At 47.3% G+C, this 16,789-nt stretch overlaps 1 protein-coding gene across 1 annotated transcript in view; it reads right to left on the bottom strand.

Annotated features, from left to right (window-relative positions):
- Positions 1-16,371, bottom strand: part of cdcp1b (CUB domain containing protein 1b) — a 50,629-nt gene extending 34,258 nt beyond the window's left edge. The window contains exon 1 of the mRNA XM_052016232.1: positions 16,118-16,371. Within this exon, the coding sequence (XP_051872192.1) occupies positions 16,118-16,172 (55 nt within the window). The 5' untranslated portion in view covers positions 16,173-16,371. The remainder of the gene's footprint in view (positions 1-16,117) is intronic.
- Positions 16,372-16,789: the final 418 nt, after the last annotated feature.

The following is a 16,789-nucleotide window of genomic DNA, read 5'->3' as shown; positions in this document are numbered from 1 at the left end:
GGAGGGTTTGAGTTATAAGGAGAGACAGGATAGACTGGGACTATTTTCCGTGGAGTGTAGGAGGTTGAGGGTGACTCTATAGAGTTTTATAAAATCAGGAAGGGAATAGATGGGATAGAGAGTCACAGTCTTTTTTTTGGATAGTGAAGTCTAAAATTAGAGGGCATAAGTTTAAAGTGAGAGGGGAAAGAGTTAAAGGGGACCTGAGGGGCAGGATTTTCAACAGAGAGGGTGGTTGGTGTATCAAACAAGCTGCCAGAGGAAGTGGTAGAAGTGGGTACAATTACAACATTTAAAAGCCATTTAGACAAGTACACGGATAGGAGAGGTGTAGAGGGATATGGGACAAATGCAGGCAAATGGGGCGAGCTCATGTAGGCATGGACAAGTTGTGCTGAAGGGCCTGTTTCTGTGCTGTATAACGCTATGATTCTGTGACTCCAACCCACAAAAGGCACAAAAGCAAAGACCAGTGTTGTGAATAAGATGTCTGCATAGATCTGGATAGATCTGGATACAGGAGACATGGCTGAACTTCAGAAAGTTAGATCGCATGGGATCCAGGGAGAGCTAGCTAATTGGATACACAATTGGCTTGATGGTAGGAAGCAGTGAGTGATGGTGGAAGGTTGTTTATTGGGCTGGAGGCCTGTGACTAGTGGTGTACCTCAGGAGTCGGTGCTGGGTCCATTGTTGTTTGTCATCTATATCAACAATTTGGATGAGAGTGTATAAGGCATGGTTAGTAAGTTTGCAGATGACAGTAAAATAGGTGGTGTCGTTGACAGTGAAGGTGATTATCAGGTTTTACAGAGGGATCTTAATCAATTGAGGAATGGCAAATGGAGTTTAATTTGGACAAGTGCGAGGTGTTGCATTTTGGGAAAACAAATGAGGATAGGACTGTCACAGTGAACAGTAGGGCTCTGGGGAGTGTTGCAGAGCAGAGGGACCAAGGAGTACAAGCACATGATTCCCTGAGAGTGGCATTACAGATAGACAGGGTGGTGAAGAAGGCTTTCAGCATGCTGGTCTTCATCAGTCAGGGCACTGACTATAGAAGCTGCAATGTTATGTTGCAGTTGTACAAGACATTGGTGAGGCTTCATTTGGAATATTGTGTTCCGTTTTGGTCGCCCTGCAAAAGGAAAGATGCCATTGTGCTGGAAAGAGTGGAAAGGAAATTTACAAAGATGTTGCCAGGATTCGAGGGACTGAGTTATGGACAGAGGTTGAGCAGGTTGGGACTGTTTTCAATGGAGCGTAGGAGAATGAGGTGTGATCTTATAGAGGTGTATAAAATTATGAGGGTCATAGTGAATGCGCATAGTGTTTTTCCCAGGGTTGGGGACATCAAAAACTGGAGGGCATAGGTTTAAGGAACCCGAGGGGCAACTTTTTCACCCAGAGGCTAGTCAGTATATGGAATGAGCTGCCAGAGGAGGTGGTTGAGGCAGGTGCGTCAACAACATTTTAAAGGTACTTGGACAGGTACATGGATAGGAAAGGTTTAGAGGGATAAGGGCCAAACAGGGGCAAACAGGACTAGCTTAGATGGGAATCTTGGTCAACAGGGACCTGTTGGGCCTAAGGGCCTCTTTCCATGCTCTATGACTGTAATCATTTTGTGTGTTACATATCTATCTTCAATCTGACAATATAATTGCTTAATCTATCCTTGCGGTTGAATTGAACTTTCCAGCATCAGCTTTTTTGTATCATTTTTAATTCTATGAACCATCCATACTTAGAACGGTACAGCACTGGACAGGCCATTCAGCCCACAATGTTCTGCCAATCTTGATGCCAATTTATTCTAAATATCCTCCTCCTGTGTATCATCCATATCCCTCCATTCCCTTCATACTCATGAGGCTATCTAAAAGCCTCTTAAACTCCACCAAACTGCCTGATTCCATTGCTACCCCTGGTAACCCATTCCAGGCACCTGAAACTCTCTGCATAAAAAACTTGCCCCTCAGATGGCCTTTAAACTTCCCTCTCTAACCTTAAAAGCAGGTCCTCTGGTGTTTGACATTTCTACCTTGGGGAAAAGATTCTGACTGTCTACCCTATCTATGCTTCTCATAATTTTAAAAACCTCCATCAGGTCTCCCCTCAGCCTCTAACGCTCTAGGGAGAACAACCCAAATCTGTCCAACATCTCCTTATAGCTCATACCCTCTAATCCAGGCAGCACCTGGTAAACCTCTTCTGCACCTTTTCCACAGTCTCAACATCCTTCCTATAATGGGGTGACAAGAACTGCACACAATACTCCGTGCGGTCTGACTAAAGTATTATATAGCTGCAGCATGACTTCCCTACCTTATACTCATCACCCCTACCAATGAAGGCAAGCATGTCATACACCTTCATTACCACCTTATCCACTTGTGAAGCCACTTTCAGTGAACTATGGACCTGGACCCCAAGATCCCTCTGTACCTCAGTGCTATTAAGGGGCCTACCATTAACTGCATACTTTCTCCTTTCGTTTGATCTCCCAAAGGGCAACACCTTACACTTGCCCGGATTAAACTTCATCTGCCACTTCTCTGCCCATACCTGTAACTGATCTATATCCTGCTGAATTCTTTAATGGTCCTTTACACTGTCCACAACGCCACCAATCTTGGTGTATTCTATTACTACAGCACAGAAACAGGCCCTTTGGCCCATCTAGTCCATGCCAGAGACACAAAAAATTCTGCAGATGCTGGAATCTGGAGCAATACACAAAAGGTGCTAGAGGAACTCGGCAGGTCAGGCAGCATCTATGGAGGGAAAGTCAACGTTTTGGGGCCAAGACCTTTGATCAGGACTGGAAAGGAAGCGGGCAGAAGCCAGAATAAGAAGGTGGGGGCAGGGGGAGGAGCACACGCAGGCAGGTGATAGGCGAGTTCAGGTGAAGGGGGTAGGTAGGTGGGTGGGGGAGGGGAAGAATATCTAATAAGCTGAGAGGTGATAGGTAGAAGAGGAAAAAGGCTGAAGGAGGAGAGGGCTGTGGACCATGGAATAGAGGATGGGGGAGAGGAGGAGAGGAGACGGGCGGGTCATCAAGGTGGGGGAAGGGAGCCATAGGAATAAGAGAAGACAAAGGAGTAGGGGGAAGAAAAAGAAGGGGTGGAGTTACCGGAATTTAGAGAAGTTGATGTTGAGGCCAGGTTGGAGACTCCCAAGGCGGAATATGGGGTGTTGTTCCTCCAACCTGTGCCTTGCCTCAACATGGCAGTAGAGGAGGCCATGGATAGACATGTCAGTATGGGAGTGGGATGTGGAATTGAAGTGGGTGGCCACCGGGAGGTCCTGGATGTTGTGGCAGATGGAGTGAAGATGCTCGATGAACCGGTCACCCAATCTGCGTCGGGTCTCACCAATGTGCAGGAGGCCGCACCAGGAGCACCGGATGCAATAAATGACTCTCTCAGACCCACAGGTGAAGTGCTGCCTGAATGGTGGTGAGGGAGAAGGTGTAGGGACAGGTGTAGCACTTGGTGCGGTTGCATGCATAAGTGCCAGGGGGGTTATCAGTGGGGAGGGACGAGTGGACAAGGGAAAGCAAAGGGATAAGGTGAGGGGAAGGTGTGTCTGCTGGTAGGATCCCTTTGGAGGTGGTGGAAATTGCAGAGAATGATGTGTTGGATACCAGGCTCGTGGGGTGGTAGGTGAGGAGAAGGAGGGGGGAGAGGGTGAGGGCAGATATGTGGGAAGTGCAGGAGATATGGGCAAGGGCAGCATTGACGGTGATGGAAGGGAAACCCTGATGTCCCAGAATGGAAAGCCTCATCATGGGAACAGATGCGGCGGAGGCAGAGGAACTGGGAGAAGGGGATGGCGTCCTTACAAGTGACAGGGTGGGAAGAGGTGTAGTCAAGGTAACTGTGGGAGTCTGTGGGTTTGCAAAAGATGTCTGTGGTTAATCTGTCTCTGGATATGGAGACAGAGAGATCCAGGAAGGGGACAGGTGTGTCAGAGATGGACCAAAGGAATCTGAGGGCAGGGTGGAAGTTGGAGCCAAAGTTGATGAAATTGATGAGCTCAGCACAAGTGCAGGAAGCAGCCCAATGCAGTCGTCATTGTAGCGGAGAAAGAGTTGGGAGACGTTACCAGTGTGGGCTTGGAACGTGGACTGTTCAATGTAGCCAACAAAGAGGCAGGCATAGTTGGGGCTCATGTGAGTAACCTGATGGCCTCAACATTGATTTCTCTAACTTCCAGTAACTCCATCCCTTCTTTTTCTTCCCCCCAACTCCTTTGTCGTCCCTTATTCCTATGGCTCCTTGCCATATGGCCTTGTTGACTTGCCCCTCTCCTACCGGATTCCTTCTTCTTCAGCCTTTGCCTCTTTTACCCATCAGCCCTCAGCTTATTACATCTCCCCCCAATCCCCCCCCCGGTCACTCACCTACCTTCCCCCTCTCACCTGGACTCGCCTATCACCTGAACTCACCTATAACCTGCCTGCGTGTACTCCTCCACATTCCCCCACCTTCTTATTCTGGCTTCTGTCCTCTTCCTTTCCAGTCTTTTTGTGTATTAGTCTATGCCGACCTGATCTTCTGCCTGGTCCCGTCTACCTGCACCAGACCATATTCCTCCAACCCCTCCCATCCATGTACCTATCCAAATTCTCTTAGATGTTACAAATGAACCTGCATTTAACACTTCCACTGGCAGCTTGTTCCTCACTCGCACCTCTGAGTGAAGAAGTTTCCCCTCAGATTCCCCTTATATATTTCACCATTCACCCTAAATCTATGTCCTCTAGTTCTAGTCTCAACCAACCTTAGGGGAAAAAGCCTGTAATGCATTCACCCTATCTATACTCTTCATAATTTTGTATACCTGTATAAGATCTCTCCTCATTCTCCTGCATTCCAGGGAATAAAGTCCCAATCTATTCAACCTTTCACAATAACTCAGGCAACATCCGTGTAAATTTTCTCTGCTCTCTTTCAAGTTTATTGATATCTTTCCTGTAGGTAGGTGACCAGAACTGCACACAACACTCCAAATTCAGCCTCATCAATGTCTTTTACAACTACAACATCCCAACTCCTGTACTCAATGCCCTGATTTATGAAGGCTAAAGTGCCAAAGGCTCTCTTTATGACCCTATCTACCTGTGACAGCACTTTCATGGAACTATGAATCTGTATTCCAAGGTCCCTTTGTTTAACTGCACACCTAAGAGCCCTACCATTCACTGTGTAAGTCTTACCCTAGTTTGTCCTCCCAAAGTGCAACAACTCACACTTGTCTGCATAAAATTCCATCAGCCATTTTTCAGCCCATTTTCCTAGCTGGTCAAGATCATGCTGCAAGCTTTAATAGCCTTCCTCGCTATCCACTGTGTCCCCAATCTTGGTGTCATCTGCAAATTTGCTGATCCAGTTTACCACATTATCATCTAAATCATTAATATAGATGAGAAAAAACAACGGACCAGCACCGATCCCTGTGGCATGCCACTAGTCACAGGCCTCCAGTCAGAGAGACAACTATCTCCTACCACTCTCTGGCTTCTCCTGCTAAGTCAGTTTTGAATCCAATTGGCTACCTCATCCTGAATGCCAAGCGACTTAACCTTCTGGAGCAGCCTCCCATGCGGGACTTTGTCAAAGGCCTTGTAAAAGTCCATGTAGACAATGTCCACCGCCTTTCCCTCATCGACCTTCTTGGTAAGCTCCTTGAAGAATAAGCTCCTTGAAGAACTCTATAAGATTGGTTAGACATGACCTACCATGCACAAAGCCATGTTGACTATCCCTAATCAGGCCCTGTCTATCCAAATACTAATATATCCTGTCCCTCAGAATACCTTCCAATCCTGTCCCTCAGAATACCTATGAGTGACATCAAGCTCACCGGCCTATAATTTCCTGGTTTATTCATGGAGTCTTTCTTGAACAATGGAACAACTGCAAACATCTCTTCACAGACACCTCCTGTAAAACATACTAAGCCCAATCTTTCTAATGAACAGAAAGTGTCTTTTACAGAAAGCTGGGGCTGGGTCTGCCTTGTTGACAACAACTTCCCAAGAATTTTCTTCTACTCTGCATAGATTTCCAACGAGAGGACACTTTCATTTATGAGCAGCCACCAATATCTGCATATACTTGAGCATAGCAGTGAGTCATTCGAGGAGACAACTGTGTGTTCTTGTGAAATGGAATGCCTGTGGTTATACCACACTGTGATTCCAGTTGTGGTGACATGCTGTTGTACTGAGAAAGCACATGATAATGTGACTTTGCATTTATTTCCATCATGGAAACCCTCCCTGTGGTTCCTCCCAAAAAGGCTGGATCACACTGACATACAGATACAGTGCATAAGTCAGTGCATGACAGATGCACCTCCCTTCTCACTCTGCTGAGTCCAGAGATATTCCGTAACTGGGGGCCAGGTACACAGGATAAATGGCAGAGGTACAGTCCATCTCAATGTTTAAGCTCCACAGAACATAGAACATAGAACTGTACAGCACAGGAGCAGGCCTTTCAGCCCACGGTGTTGGGCTGGACTAATCAGACTAGTAATTAAGCTAAGTAATTAAACTAAACTAATCCCTTCCGCCTACACAATGTCCACATCCCTCCATTCTCTGCACAGTCAATTAAAAACAGCCAATCATATTTGTTTCCACCACCACCCCTGGCAGCACATTCCTGGCACCCACCACTCTCTGTGTGAAAAAAAACTTGCCCTACACATCTCCTTTGAACTTACCCCTTACTCACCTTAAATGTATGCCCTCTAGTATCAGACATTTCAACCCTGGGAAAAAGATACTGGCTGTCTACTCTAATTATGTCTCTCATAACCTTACAAACTTCATTCAGGTCTCCCCTCAGCCTTCGCAGCTCCATAGAAAACAGCCCAGATTTGTCCAACTTCTCCTTATAGGACAAGCCCTCAAATCCAGGCAACATCCTGGCAAACCTCTTCTGCACCCACTGAATGCATAATTTCATTCAATTATGGTCACCTCATTATAGGAAGGATGTGTAGCCTCCACATCCTCCCTATAATGAGGTGACCATAATCTAACGTAATACTCCAGATGCAGCCTAACCAGAGTTTTATAAAGATGCATCATAATTCCTGACTCATGAACTCAAAGCCCTGACTAATAAAGGCAAGCATGCCATATGCCTTCTTTACCACCCTATCAACCTATGCAGCCACTTTCACGGAGCTATGGACTTGGACCCCAGATCCCACTGTACATCAACACGTACGGGTTCTGCCATTAACAATGTACTGTCCGTTTATATTTGATCTCCCGAAGTGCAATACCTCACACTTGGCCAGATTAAATTCCATCTGCCACTTCTCCACCCATATCTGCAATTGATCTATATCCCACTGTATCCTTTGGCAATCTTCTACACGATCCACAATGCCACCAATCTTTGTATTGTCAGCGAACATACTAACCCACCTGTCCATGTCTTCATCCAGGTCATTTATATATCTCACAAGCAGCAGAGGTCCCAGTACGGATCCCTGCAGAACACCACCGGTCACGGAATTCCAGCCAGAATAAGTCCCATCGACTACTACCCTCACTCTTCTATGGGCAAACCAATTCTGAACCCAAACAGCCAATTCACCATGGTTTCCATGTATCTTAATCTTCTGGATGAGCCTACCTTGTCAAACGCTTTACTAAAATCCACGTAGACAACATCCACAGCTCTACGCTCATCAATCACCTTTGTCACTCCTCGAAAAACTCAATCAAGTTAATAAGACATGACTTGCCTCGCACAAAGCCATGCTGGCTGTCCCTAACTAGGCCATGGTTTTCCAAATGCTTATAAATCCTATCCCTAAGAATCCTCTCTAATAGATTCCCTACCACTGATGTGAGACTATAGTTTCCAGGATTATCCGTATTTCTTTTCTTGAATAACGGAACAATATTTGCTACTCACCAGACTTCCAGGACCTCACCTGTGGCTAGAGAGGACATGAAGATCTTGGTCAAGGCCACAGTAGTCTCATCTCTTACCTCTCTCAATCACCTGGGGTATATCCCATCAGGCTCTATCCACCTTACTGTTCTTTCGGAGACCCAACACTACCTCCTTCTTTATCTCAAAATGCCCTGGCATATTAGCTCACTCCATACTGATCTCACTTCAATCAAGTCTCTGCCTGTCGTTCTTCATCTAACTCTATCAGTGTTACCCTCTATTCCCTTCTCTCACCTGCTTGTCCAGCCTCTCCATAAAAGCAATGATACCATTTGTCTCAAACCTGGTGGTGGGAGGGAACACCACATTCTCATCCTCTTTGGGGGAGGAAATTTCTTCTGGTTCCCCCACTAGGCTACTTGGTGATCTAACACTGAAGGCCTCTGGTAATGGTCTTCCCAACACCTGGAGACATCCTCTTTGTATCCACTCTATCAAAACCTTGCATCATTTTAAAGATCTTCATTAGGTCAACCTGCAGCTGCCAATTTTCCAGCAAAAAGAGATGCAGTCTTTTCATTAGGGTATATCATTTTATTTCTAGTTCCATCCTGGTAAATCCTTTGCTCTCCACTATTTTCCTGTCCCTTTTATAACATGGGGAACATAGCTGTCATTGGTTGGGGACTGGCATCACTTCTGACAGCCTGGCTTCTCCCTGAAGGACATTATTAAACCTAATGTTCTATATTCTATGTTCTATTTCCAAAGTGGAGAGCCTTATTTCTTTTCTCAGTAGGACAATGTTAATGTATCTTAAATCTCAAAGGGATTTTTTTTACACACACAGGTGGTTGACATCTCGAACATACCACCAGAGGGGGAGGCAAAATCCGATACAATCACTATGTTTAAGTGACAGTTAGACAGGCACTTAAGTAGGCAAGATATAGAAGGATACGGTTCTAATGGCATATATCCCAGAATACTGAAAGAAGCAAATGAGGAGATTGCTGGGGCTTTGACAAAGATCTTTGTGTCTTCACTAGCAACAGGCAAGGTCACAGAGGACTGGAGAGTAGCAATGTTGTGCCTTTGTTCAAGAAACAAAATAGGGATAATCCAGGTAATTATAGGCCAGCGAGCCTCATGTCAGTGGTAGGGAAGCTATTGGAGAGGATACTGATTTATATGCATTTGGAAAGACATGGCCTGCTTAGGGACAGTCAGCATAGCTTTGTGCAGGGCAGGTCATGTCTTACAAACTTGAATGAGTTTTTTTGAAGAGGTGATAAAGGTGCTTGATGAGTGTAAGGCAGTGGATGTTATCTACATGGACTTTAGTAAAGCATTTGACAAGGTCCCTCATGGTAGGTTGATTCAGAAGATAAAGATGCATGGGATCCAGGGTGAATTGCAAATTTGGACTCGGAGCTGAAAATTTAGATGGGTGGATTAGCAAGTTTGCGGATTGGTGAAGTTGTGGACAGTATAAAGGATCATCAAAGAATACAGCGGGATATAGATCAGTTACAGATATGGGCAGAGAAGTGGCAGATGGAGTTTAATCCAGATAAATGTGAGGTGTTGCACCTGGAGAGGTCAAATGAAAGGAGAAAGTATACAGTTAATGGTAGGCCCCTTAATAGCATTGAGGTAGAGAGTGATCTTTGGGTCCAGGTCCATAGTTCACTGAAAGTGGCTTTGCAAGTGGATAAGTTGGTAAAGGAGGCGTATGGAATGCTTGCCTTCATTGGTAGGGGTGTTGAGTATTAGAGTAAGGAAATCATACTGCAGCTATATAAAACTTTAGTCAGACCACACTTCAAGTATTGGGTGTAGTTGTGGTTGTCCTATTATAGGAAGGATGTTAAGATTGTGGAGAAGGTGCAGAGGTTTACTAGGATGTTGCCTGGATTAGAGGGTATGAGCTATAAGGAAAGGTTGGATACACTTAGGTTGTTCTCCCTAGAGTGTCGGAGGCTGAGGGGAGACCTGATACAGGTTTTTAAAATTATGAGAGTCATAGATAGGGTAGACAGTCAGAATCTTTTCCCCAGGGTAGAAATGTCAAACACCAGAGGACATGTTTTGGAAGTTAGAGGGAGGAAGTTTAAAGGCAACATGAGAGCTCTCCAAAATCAGCTTTGGGGAGGGAATAAGAAACTGGATCAAACTGCTCTACACAGATATCCGTAGTGCAGTCCAAATCAATGAGTGGGAAACAGATAGTAAGTAACAGACAGGAAGTTATCTGAGGAAGTTATCTGTTATAACAGAGTCAGGCAGGGTGTCCATTCTCCTGTCTTGTTTGTGTGTTGCATAGAACCCTTTGCTGAATCCACCAGGAAGGATGAGAGCATTAGAGGGATGACTTTGCCAGGCAGTGGTGACACCCAGGTCAAACCTCCCTGTACATGGACAATGTCATCTTCAGCTCGGATCCACGATCAGTTCGCAGATTGATCGGTATCTGCAACCAGTTTGAGTTGGCATTGATGGCCAGAGTCAACCGTGGGAAGAGTGAAGCCATGCTCTTCGTCAACTGGCCCAACTGATCCAATATCCCCTTCACCTCAGGTCTGACTACCTGAAGGTGCTGGGGATCTGGTTTGCTGGAGCTGAGGCATGTAACAAGAATTGGCTGAAATGGACAGGCAAAGTCTGCATGGTACTCCCTTTGATGACGGGCAAAAACCTGGTCCTCAAGTGCGAGGTGCTCTCAGGGCTGCTGGACTTGGTGGAGGTGTGGCCCATACACTGCTCCTCCACCCTGGAAGTCACCCGGGCCATCTTCTGGTTCATCCGGGATTCCAAGGTGGAATGTGTCTGACAAGTCATGGTGCACATCGCCAGAGAATAGGGGCAAAAGCAGACCCAACACTGCCCTCATCCCAATGACCACCTTTGTGTGTGGCTGTAGCAAGCTGTGCACAGAAGCACAGTACAAACACCAAGTGTCACTACATGCTCAAATGTTACTACTTGTCCCCGGTATTGCAAAGGATGGGCCTGACCTTGCTGTTGCACAGTGTCCCAGTTGGTTGGACATTGCTGCACTACCTATCCTTCATGAAAAACATCTTTCAGGAAAACACAAGCCCATCAAGCAGAGATCAGCATGGAACATCCTACAGGCACTGCAGGAGAAGGGCATGGTGGATTCTGTTGGGATGGTTTCCTGAGCAGACTGTCAAAACCAGTTGGCAGATTACCTCATCACCAGAACTCACCAACAAGCACCAAGACCTTGCTTGGCTGGCAGTGAGAAGGGCCCTCCAAGTCAGATCCTTCCTGTACAGTCAGAATGTCACTCCCAATGCATGGGGCCCTTGGGATGATGAGGATGAGATGATCACACACTTCTTTGTAAACTGTGTCTTTGCAAAGAAGGTCTGGAAAAGGATGCTGTGGTCCTAGTCGAGATTCATCCCAAGCAGCTATGTAACAGAGGACTCTGTGATCTACAGGTTGTTCCCAGGGTCACACACCAAGACAGACATGGACTGCTGTTAGAAGATTATCAACTTGGTGAAAGGCACACTTTGGTCTGCCCGAAGCTTGTTGATCTTCCAGTACAACAAGATGTCTGTAAGTGAACACTGCCGACTGGCACATTTCAGGCTGCAGGAGTACGTGCTAAGGGATGCACTGAAGCTTGGTGCAGCCAAGGCAAAGGCTTTGTGGGGTAGGACCACAATATAAAGTCCCGCTGCCACCGGACACTGAGGGGCTGAATTCCGTGTAACAGCCTCTCACACACTCCTTGGGTATATTGTTCAAACAGGCTACGTGAGTGGCATTGGTACTTTGTACATATTGATACAAGGAATGTAAAGAAATACACTGATTTTATTATATTTCCTGGATATATTTCTATGAAAAAAGTTCACTTTTAAAGTAAAAAAAAAGGATTTGTACTAATCCCGTGTTATTCTCTGTGAACCAATCATCTTTGAATGAATATTAACAAACTCAACCGACTGAGGAGAGGCAAGTCTGGTCAAAGCCACACCTGTCATGACCCAGACTCCTTGCTGCAGCTTCAGTACGCAGGGAGGAAAATTCCCAAGGAGAGACTGGTTCCCTCCCCTTCCACAGTCTGTGCCAACACAGGCACACCAGCATAAGGAGCAGTTCTTCACAGCAAGTGAACGCAGGAATGGTTCACAACCAGTCAGAGCCCATCCAACCACAGACACCCATGAGCCAAGAATGACCCAGCTGCGACATTACACACACCCAGGTGATCTCAGAGGACCCATCAGCAGCTGCCACATCTGCTTCTGCAGAATGCCATCATGACTGCTATATCTGAGGGACAGCTTCCTTGCCCCAGCAGGGTAACACAAGGAGGCAGCATTAGAAATCCAGACCACACACATGTGTACCCTGCATCTGATCATCAATAGGAAACCACCTGTGGTTTGATAAGAAGCATTTATCTGAACAAAGGATGATCCAGTGGAGCAGAACCTGGGCTCATTGTTGCAACAATTCAGCTCCGACTTCCAAGGTAGAACATTGCACAATCCACTGGACAGACCAGGCTTGGATAAACCTTCCCGGATTGACGCAGAGCACCCAATAGTGGTGTGAAAGGTGGATGGGCCATGTGTCCTGCTGAGGCACTTGGTTAAAGCAATGCAACACAGTAACACATACCCACTGCCTGCCTTCAGGATATAGGTTCAATGTCATGGCACTGGAACAAGACATGCTACAGAAATGGAAGGCTTTAATGTGACACAGAACCAAGTGCTGCCCACAACTCCCCCCCCACACCTTCCATACCCACTGCCCACAACACCCCTCACACCTTCCATACCCACTACCCACAACACTCTCCCAGCATCTTCCATACCCACTGCCCACACACACCCCCGCACTTTCCATACCCACTGCCCACACACACCCCCAGCACCTTCCATACCCACTGCCCACAACACACCCCCGCACCTTCCATACCCACTGCCCACACACACCCCCAGCACCTTCCATACCCACTGCCCATGTCCCCTGCACCTTCCATACCCACTGCCCACAACATTCCCCCCAGCACCTTCCATACCCCCTGCCCACACACATCCCCAGCACCTTCCATACCCACTGCCTACACACACCCCTAGCACCTTCCATACCCACTGCCCACAACAAGTCACCCGCAACTTCCAGATCCACACCAAGCAACTTCTGGTGCTATTCAACGGATTGCCAAATTCAATGTTCATTACAACCTTCAATCAGTTGCTTTCCATATGCTATTTAAATAATAAACAAATAAGAAGATCCCAAGGGACTTGCTGAATTACTGGGTCAAACAAGGGAGGCAGGAGAGCAGATGTCCTCTGACTCAACAACATTGGTCACAGATTGAGTAGCAAAGGAGATGATCCCAAGTCACCAGCAAAGGCAGCCACTCTTCTGGAAGGACCCATAACAGGTGGCCCAAGCCATGCCCATTTCTGGCACAGGTTTGCTTACAATCTGGAGGCCAGTTCCCCTGAGGTAAATGCGATCCCATGACTGCTTGCTGGGGACGGATAACATTTCTCTCTGGGAGGTGGGACAGAACATGCCTGGCAAAGGCCTTTGTGGGACAGGTCTCATCAGCCCAGGGCAGCTAACTAGGCTTCTGCTGTCCCAGGACCTTCCTCTCTTCTCAGCCACCTCCAAAGGAACGGCAGATGGAACTTAACTCAGATAAGTACAAAGTGAGGCATTTTGTGACGTCAAACCAGGGCAGGACTTGCACAGTAAATGACAAGGGTCTGGAGAGTGTTGTGGAACAGAGAGACATAGGGGTACAGGTACATAGTTCCCTGAAAGTGGTGACACAGGTAGACAGGGTGGTGAAGAAGGCATGTGGCATGCTGGCCTTCATTGGTCATGGCACTGAGTACAAAGAGTTGGGACATCATGTTATAGCTGTACGAGACGATGGTGACACTGCACCTACAATATTGTGTGCAGTTCTGGTTGCCATACTATAGGAAGGATGCGATTAAACTAAAAAGGTTGCAGAAAAGGTTCACACGGATGTTACTGAGACTGGAGGGCTTGAGTTATAAGGAGAGACAGCATAGGCTGAGACTGTTTTCCCTGGAGTGAAGGAGGCTGAGGGGTGACCTTATGGAGGTTTATAAAATCATGAGGGGTGTAGACAAGATATCAGACTTTTCTCAGGATAGGGGAGTCTAAAGCTAGAGGGCACAGGTTTAAGGTGAGAGGAGAAAGATTTAAAAGGGACCTGAGAGGTAAGTTTTTCACACAGAGGGTGGTAGGTAAATAGAATGAGCTGTCAGAGGAAGAGGTAGAGGCAGGTATAGTTAGAGTGTTTAAAAGACATTTGGACAGGTACGTAGATAGATAGAACAGTACAGCATAGGAACAGTCCCTTCAGCCCATGATGCCTGCACCAAACATGATGCCAAATCTTCAGCATGTACATCATCCACATCCCTCCATTCCCTGTGCATTTGTTTGTCCATCTGACAGCCTCTTAAACACCACTATCGTATCTGCTTCTACCACTGCCTCTGGCAGCCCGTTCCAGGCAACCACCACCCTCTGTGTAAATAACTTGTCCTGCACGTCTCCTTTAAACTCCTCCCCCCCCCCCCCCCCAACCTTATGTGCCTGTCCTCTAGTATTTGACATTTCTACCCAAGGAAAAAGATTCTGACTGTCTACCCTATCTATGCCTCTCATAATCCTATGAACTTCTATCAGGCCTCCCCTCAGCCTCCAACACTCCAGGTTTAAAGGGTACATTTAAAGGGTACTTGGACAGGTACCTAGAAAGGAAATGTTTAGAGGGATATGGGTCAAACACAGGCAAATGGGATTAGCTTAGATGAGAATCTTGGTCGGCATGGACCAGTTAGGTCGAAGGGCCTGTTTCCCTGCTGTGTGACTTTTCTTGCAACTCATACCCTCTGATCCAGGCAGCATCCTAGTAAACCCTTCTACACCCTTTCCAAAGCCTCAACATTTTTCTTGTAATGGGGCAACCAGAATTGCACACAATATTACACACAATATTCCAAGCACGGCCTAACCAAAGTTTTATATAGCTGCAACATGACTTCCTGATTTTTAATGTCCTGACCAATGAAAGCAAGCATGCCATATACCATCTTTACCACCTTATCTACTTGTGTAGCCACTTTCAGGGAGCTATGGATTTGGACCCCAAGATCCCTCAAGGCTGTTAAGGGTCCTGCCAATGAACTGTGTACTTTTCCTTTACACTTGATCTCCCAAAATGCGACAAGGACAACTTCTACCCCACTGTGATAAGACTATTGAATGGTTCCCTTATACAATGAGAGGGACTATGACCTCACAATCTACCTTGTTGTGGCCTTGCACCTTATTGCACTGCACTTTCTCTGTAGCTGTGACACTTTACTCTGTACTGTTACTGTTGTTACCTGTACTACATCAATGCACTCTGTACTAACTCAATGTAACTGCACTGTGTAATGAATTGACTTGTACGATCGGTTTGCAAGACAAGTTTTTCACCACCTCGGTGCAAGTGACAATAATAAACCAATACCACACTTGCTTGGATTAATCTATTTTTCTGCCCATATCTGCAACTGATCTACCTGCTGCTGAATCCTTTGACAGCCCTCCACACTGTCCACAACTCCACCAATTTTTGTGAGTTCTGCAAACTTACATAACCACCCATCTACAGTTTCATCCAAGTTTATATAGGTTGAGGGAAGGCTTCACTGGAGCTTATAAGTGTATCAAGGGCCGAGATAAATCGGAAGCGTCCACAATTCAGGGGGCAGAGACCGAGAGTAGTTGGTACAAACATCACAGGGAAGAGGAAGAGACCACAGACGGTGGGGTCTGGAACTCACTGTCTGAAGAGTGGGAGAGGCAGAGGCACTTCCCAAGTGACACAGTCCCTGGCTGTGTAGTGGATGGGCCGTGAGCTGCAGTGTTCCCGCCCGGTGCTGGGACCGGACTAGGACCGGGACCTGATTCCTTGGCTCAGTGGTCCCACGGTCGGGCCCGACTTTGGGGACTTCCCTGCATTGTCACATTGTCCCATTACCAGCTGAGGACCACGGGTCCACCTTGGACCCCTCACCCACCGCCCAGACTGGCCCGGGGGGGGGGCGGAGTGGCCGGCCCGGACCGGACCCCCACCCAGGTTTACCCACCTGTGGGCCCGGCCCGAGCCAATAACAGCAGGAAGCAGACGGCTGCACCGAGCATGGCTGGCCCTGATCCGGCCCCTGCTCCAACTTCAACTCCCCACGGAAGCGGCGGGCAGAAGGTTCTTCCTGCTTGGGATGGGCCGCTTCCTGCGAACTCACCGCCACCTGGGCGTGTCTGCTCTTCACCAGCGGCAGGACAGGCGCTCAGCACGTCCCACAGTCTGGGCACCAAACGGAGAGAAATCCTCCCCCACAGATCCTGCCTGACCTACTGACATCCTCTAGCACATTGTTTGTTGCTCCAAAGAGTGCTGACTGTTCCACCCTGAACTGTCCCACCCCGATCTCCAACCCATCCCACCCAATCCAGTCCCATCCCGTCCTATCCCACCCAATCTAGTCCCATCCCGTCCAGTCCCACCCAGTTCAGTCATACCCCGATCTTCACCCCACCCTGTCCCGTTCCGCTATGTGTTATCCGAGCCCATCCCATCCTACACTATCCTGTCCCACTCAGATCAGTACCCCACGCTATCCTGTCCCATCCCGTCCCATCCTGATCCCCACCCAGTGTGGTCTGATCTCCTACAACCAGGAATCCTTGGTCCCACAGCGGCGGACAATGATCAGAGGTGACCATAAACGTTGGGTGGAGGGGACAGTCTCCTGCCTGTG

This window comes from Pristis pectinata, chromosome 5 (genome assembly GCF_009764475.1).
Source record: "Pristis pectinata isolate sPriPec2 chromosome 5, sPriPec2.1.pri, whole genome shotgun sequence".
Lineage (NCBI taxonomy): Eukaryota > Metazoa > Chordata > Chondrichthyes > Rhinopristiformes > Pristidae > Pristis > Pristis pectinata.
This window is presented reverse-complemented; position numbering and strand designations above follow the sequence as displayed.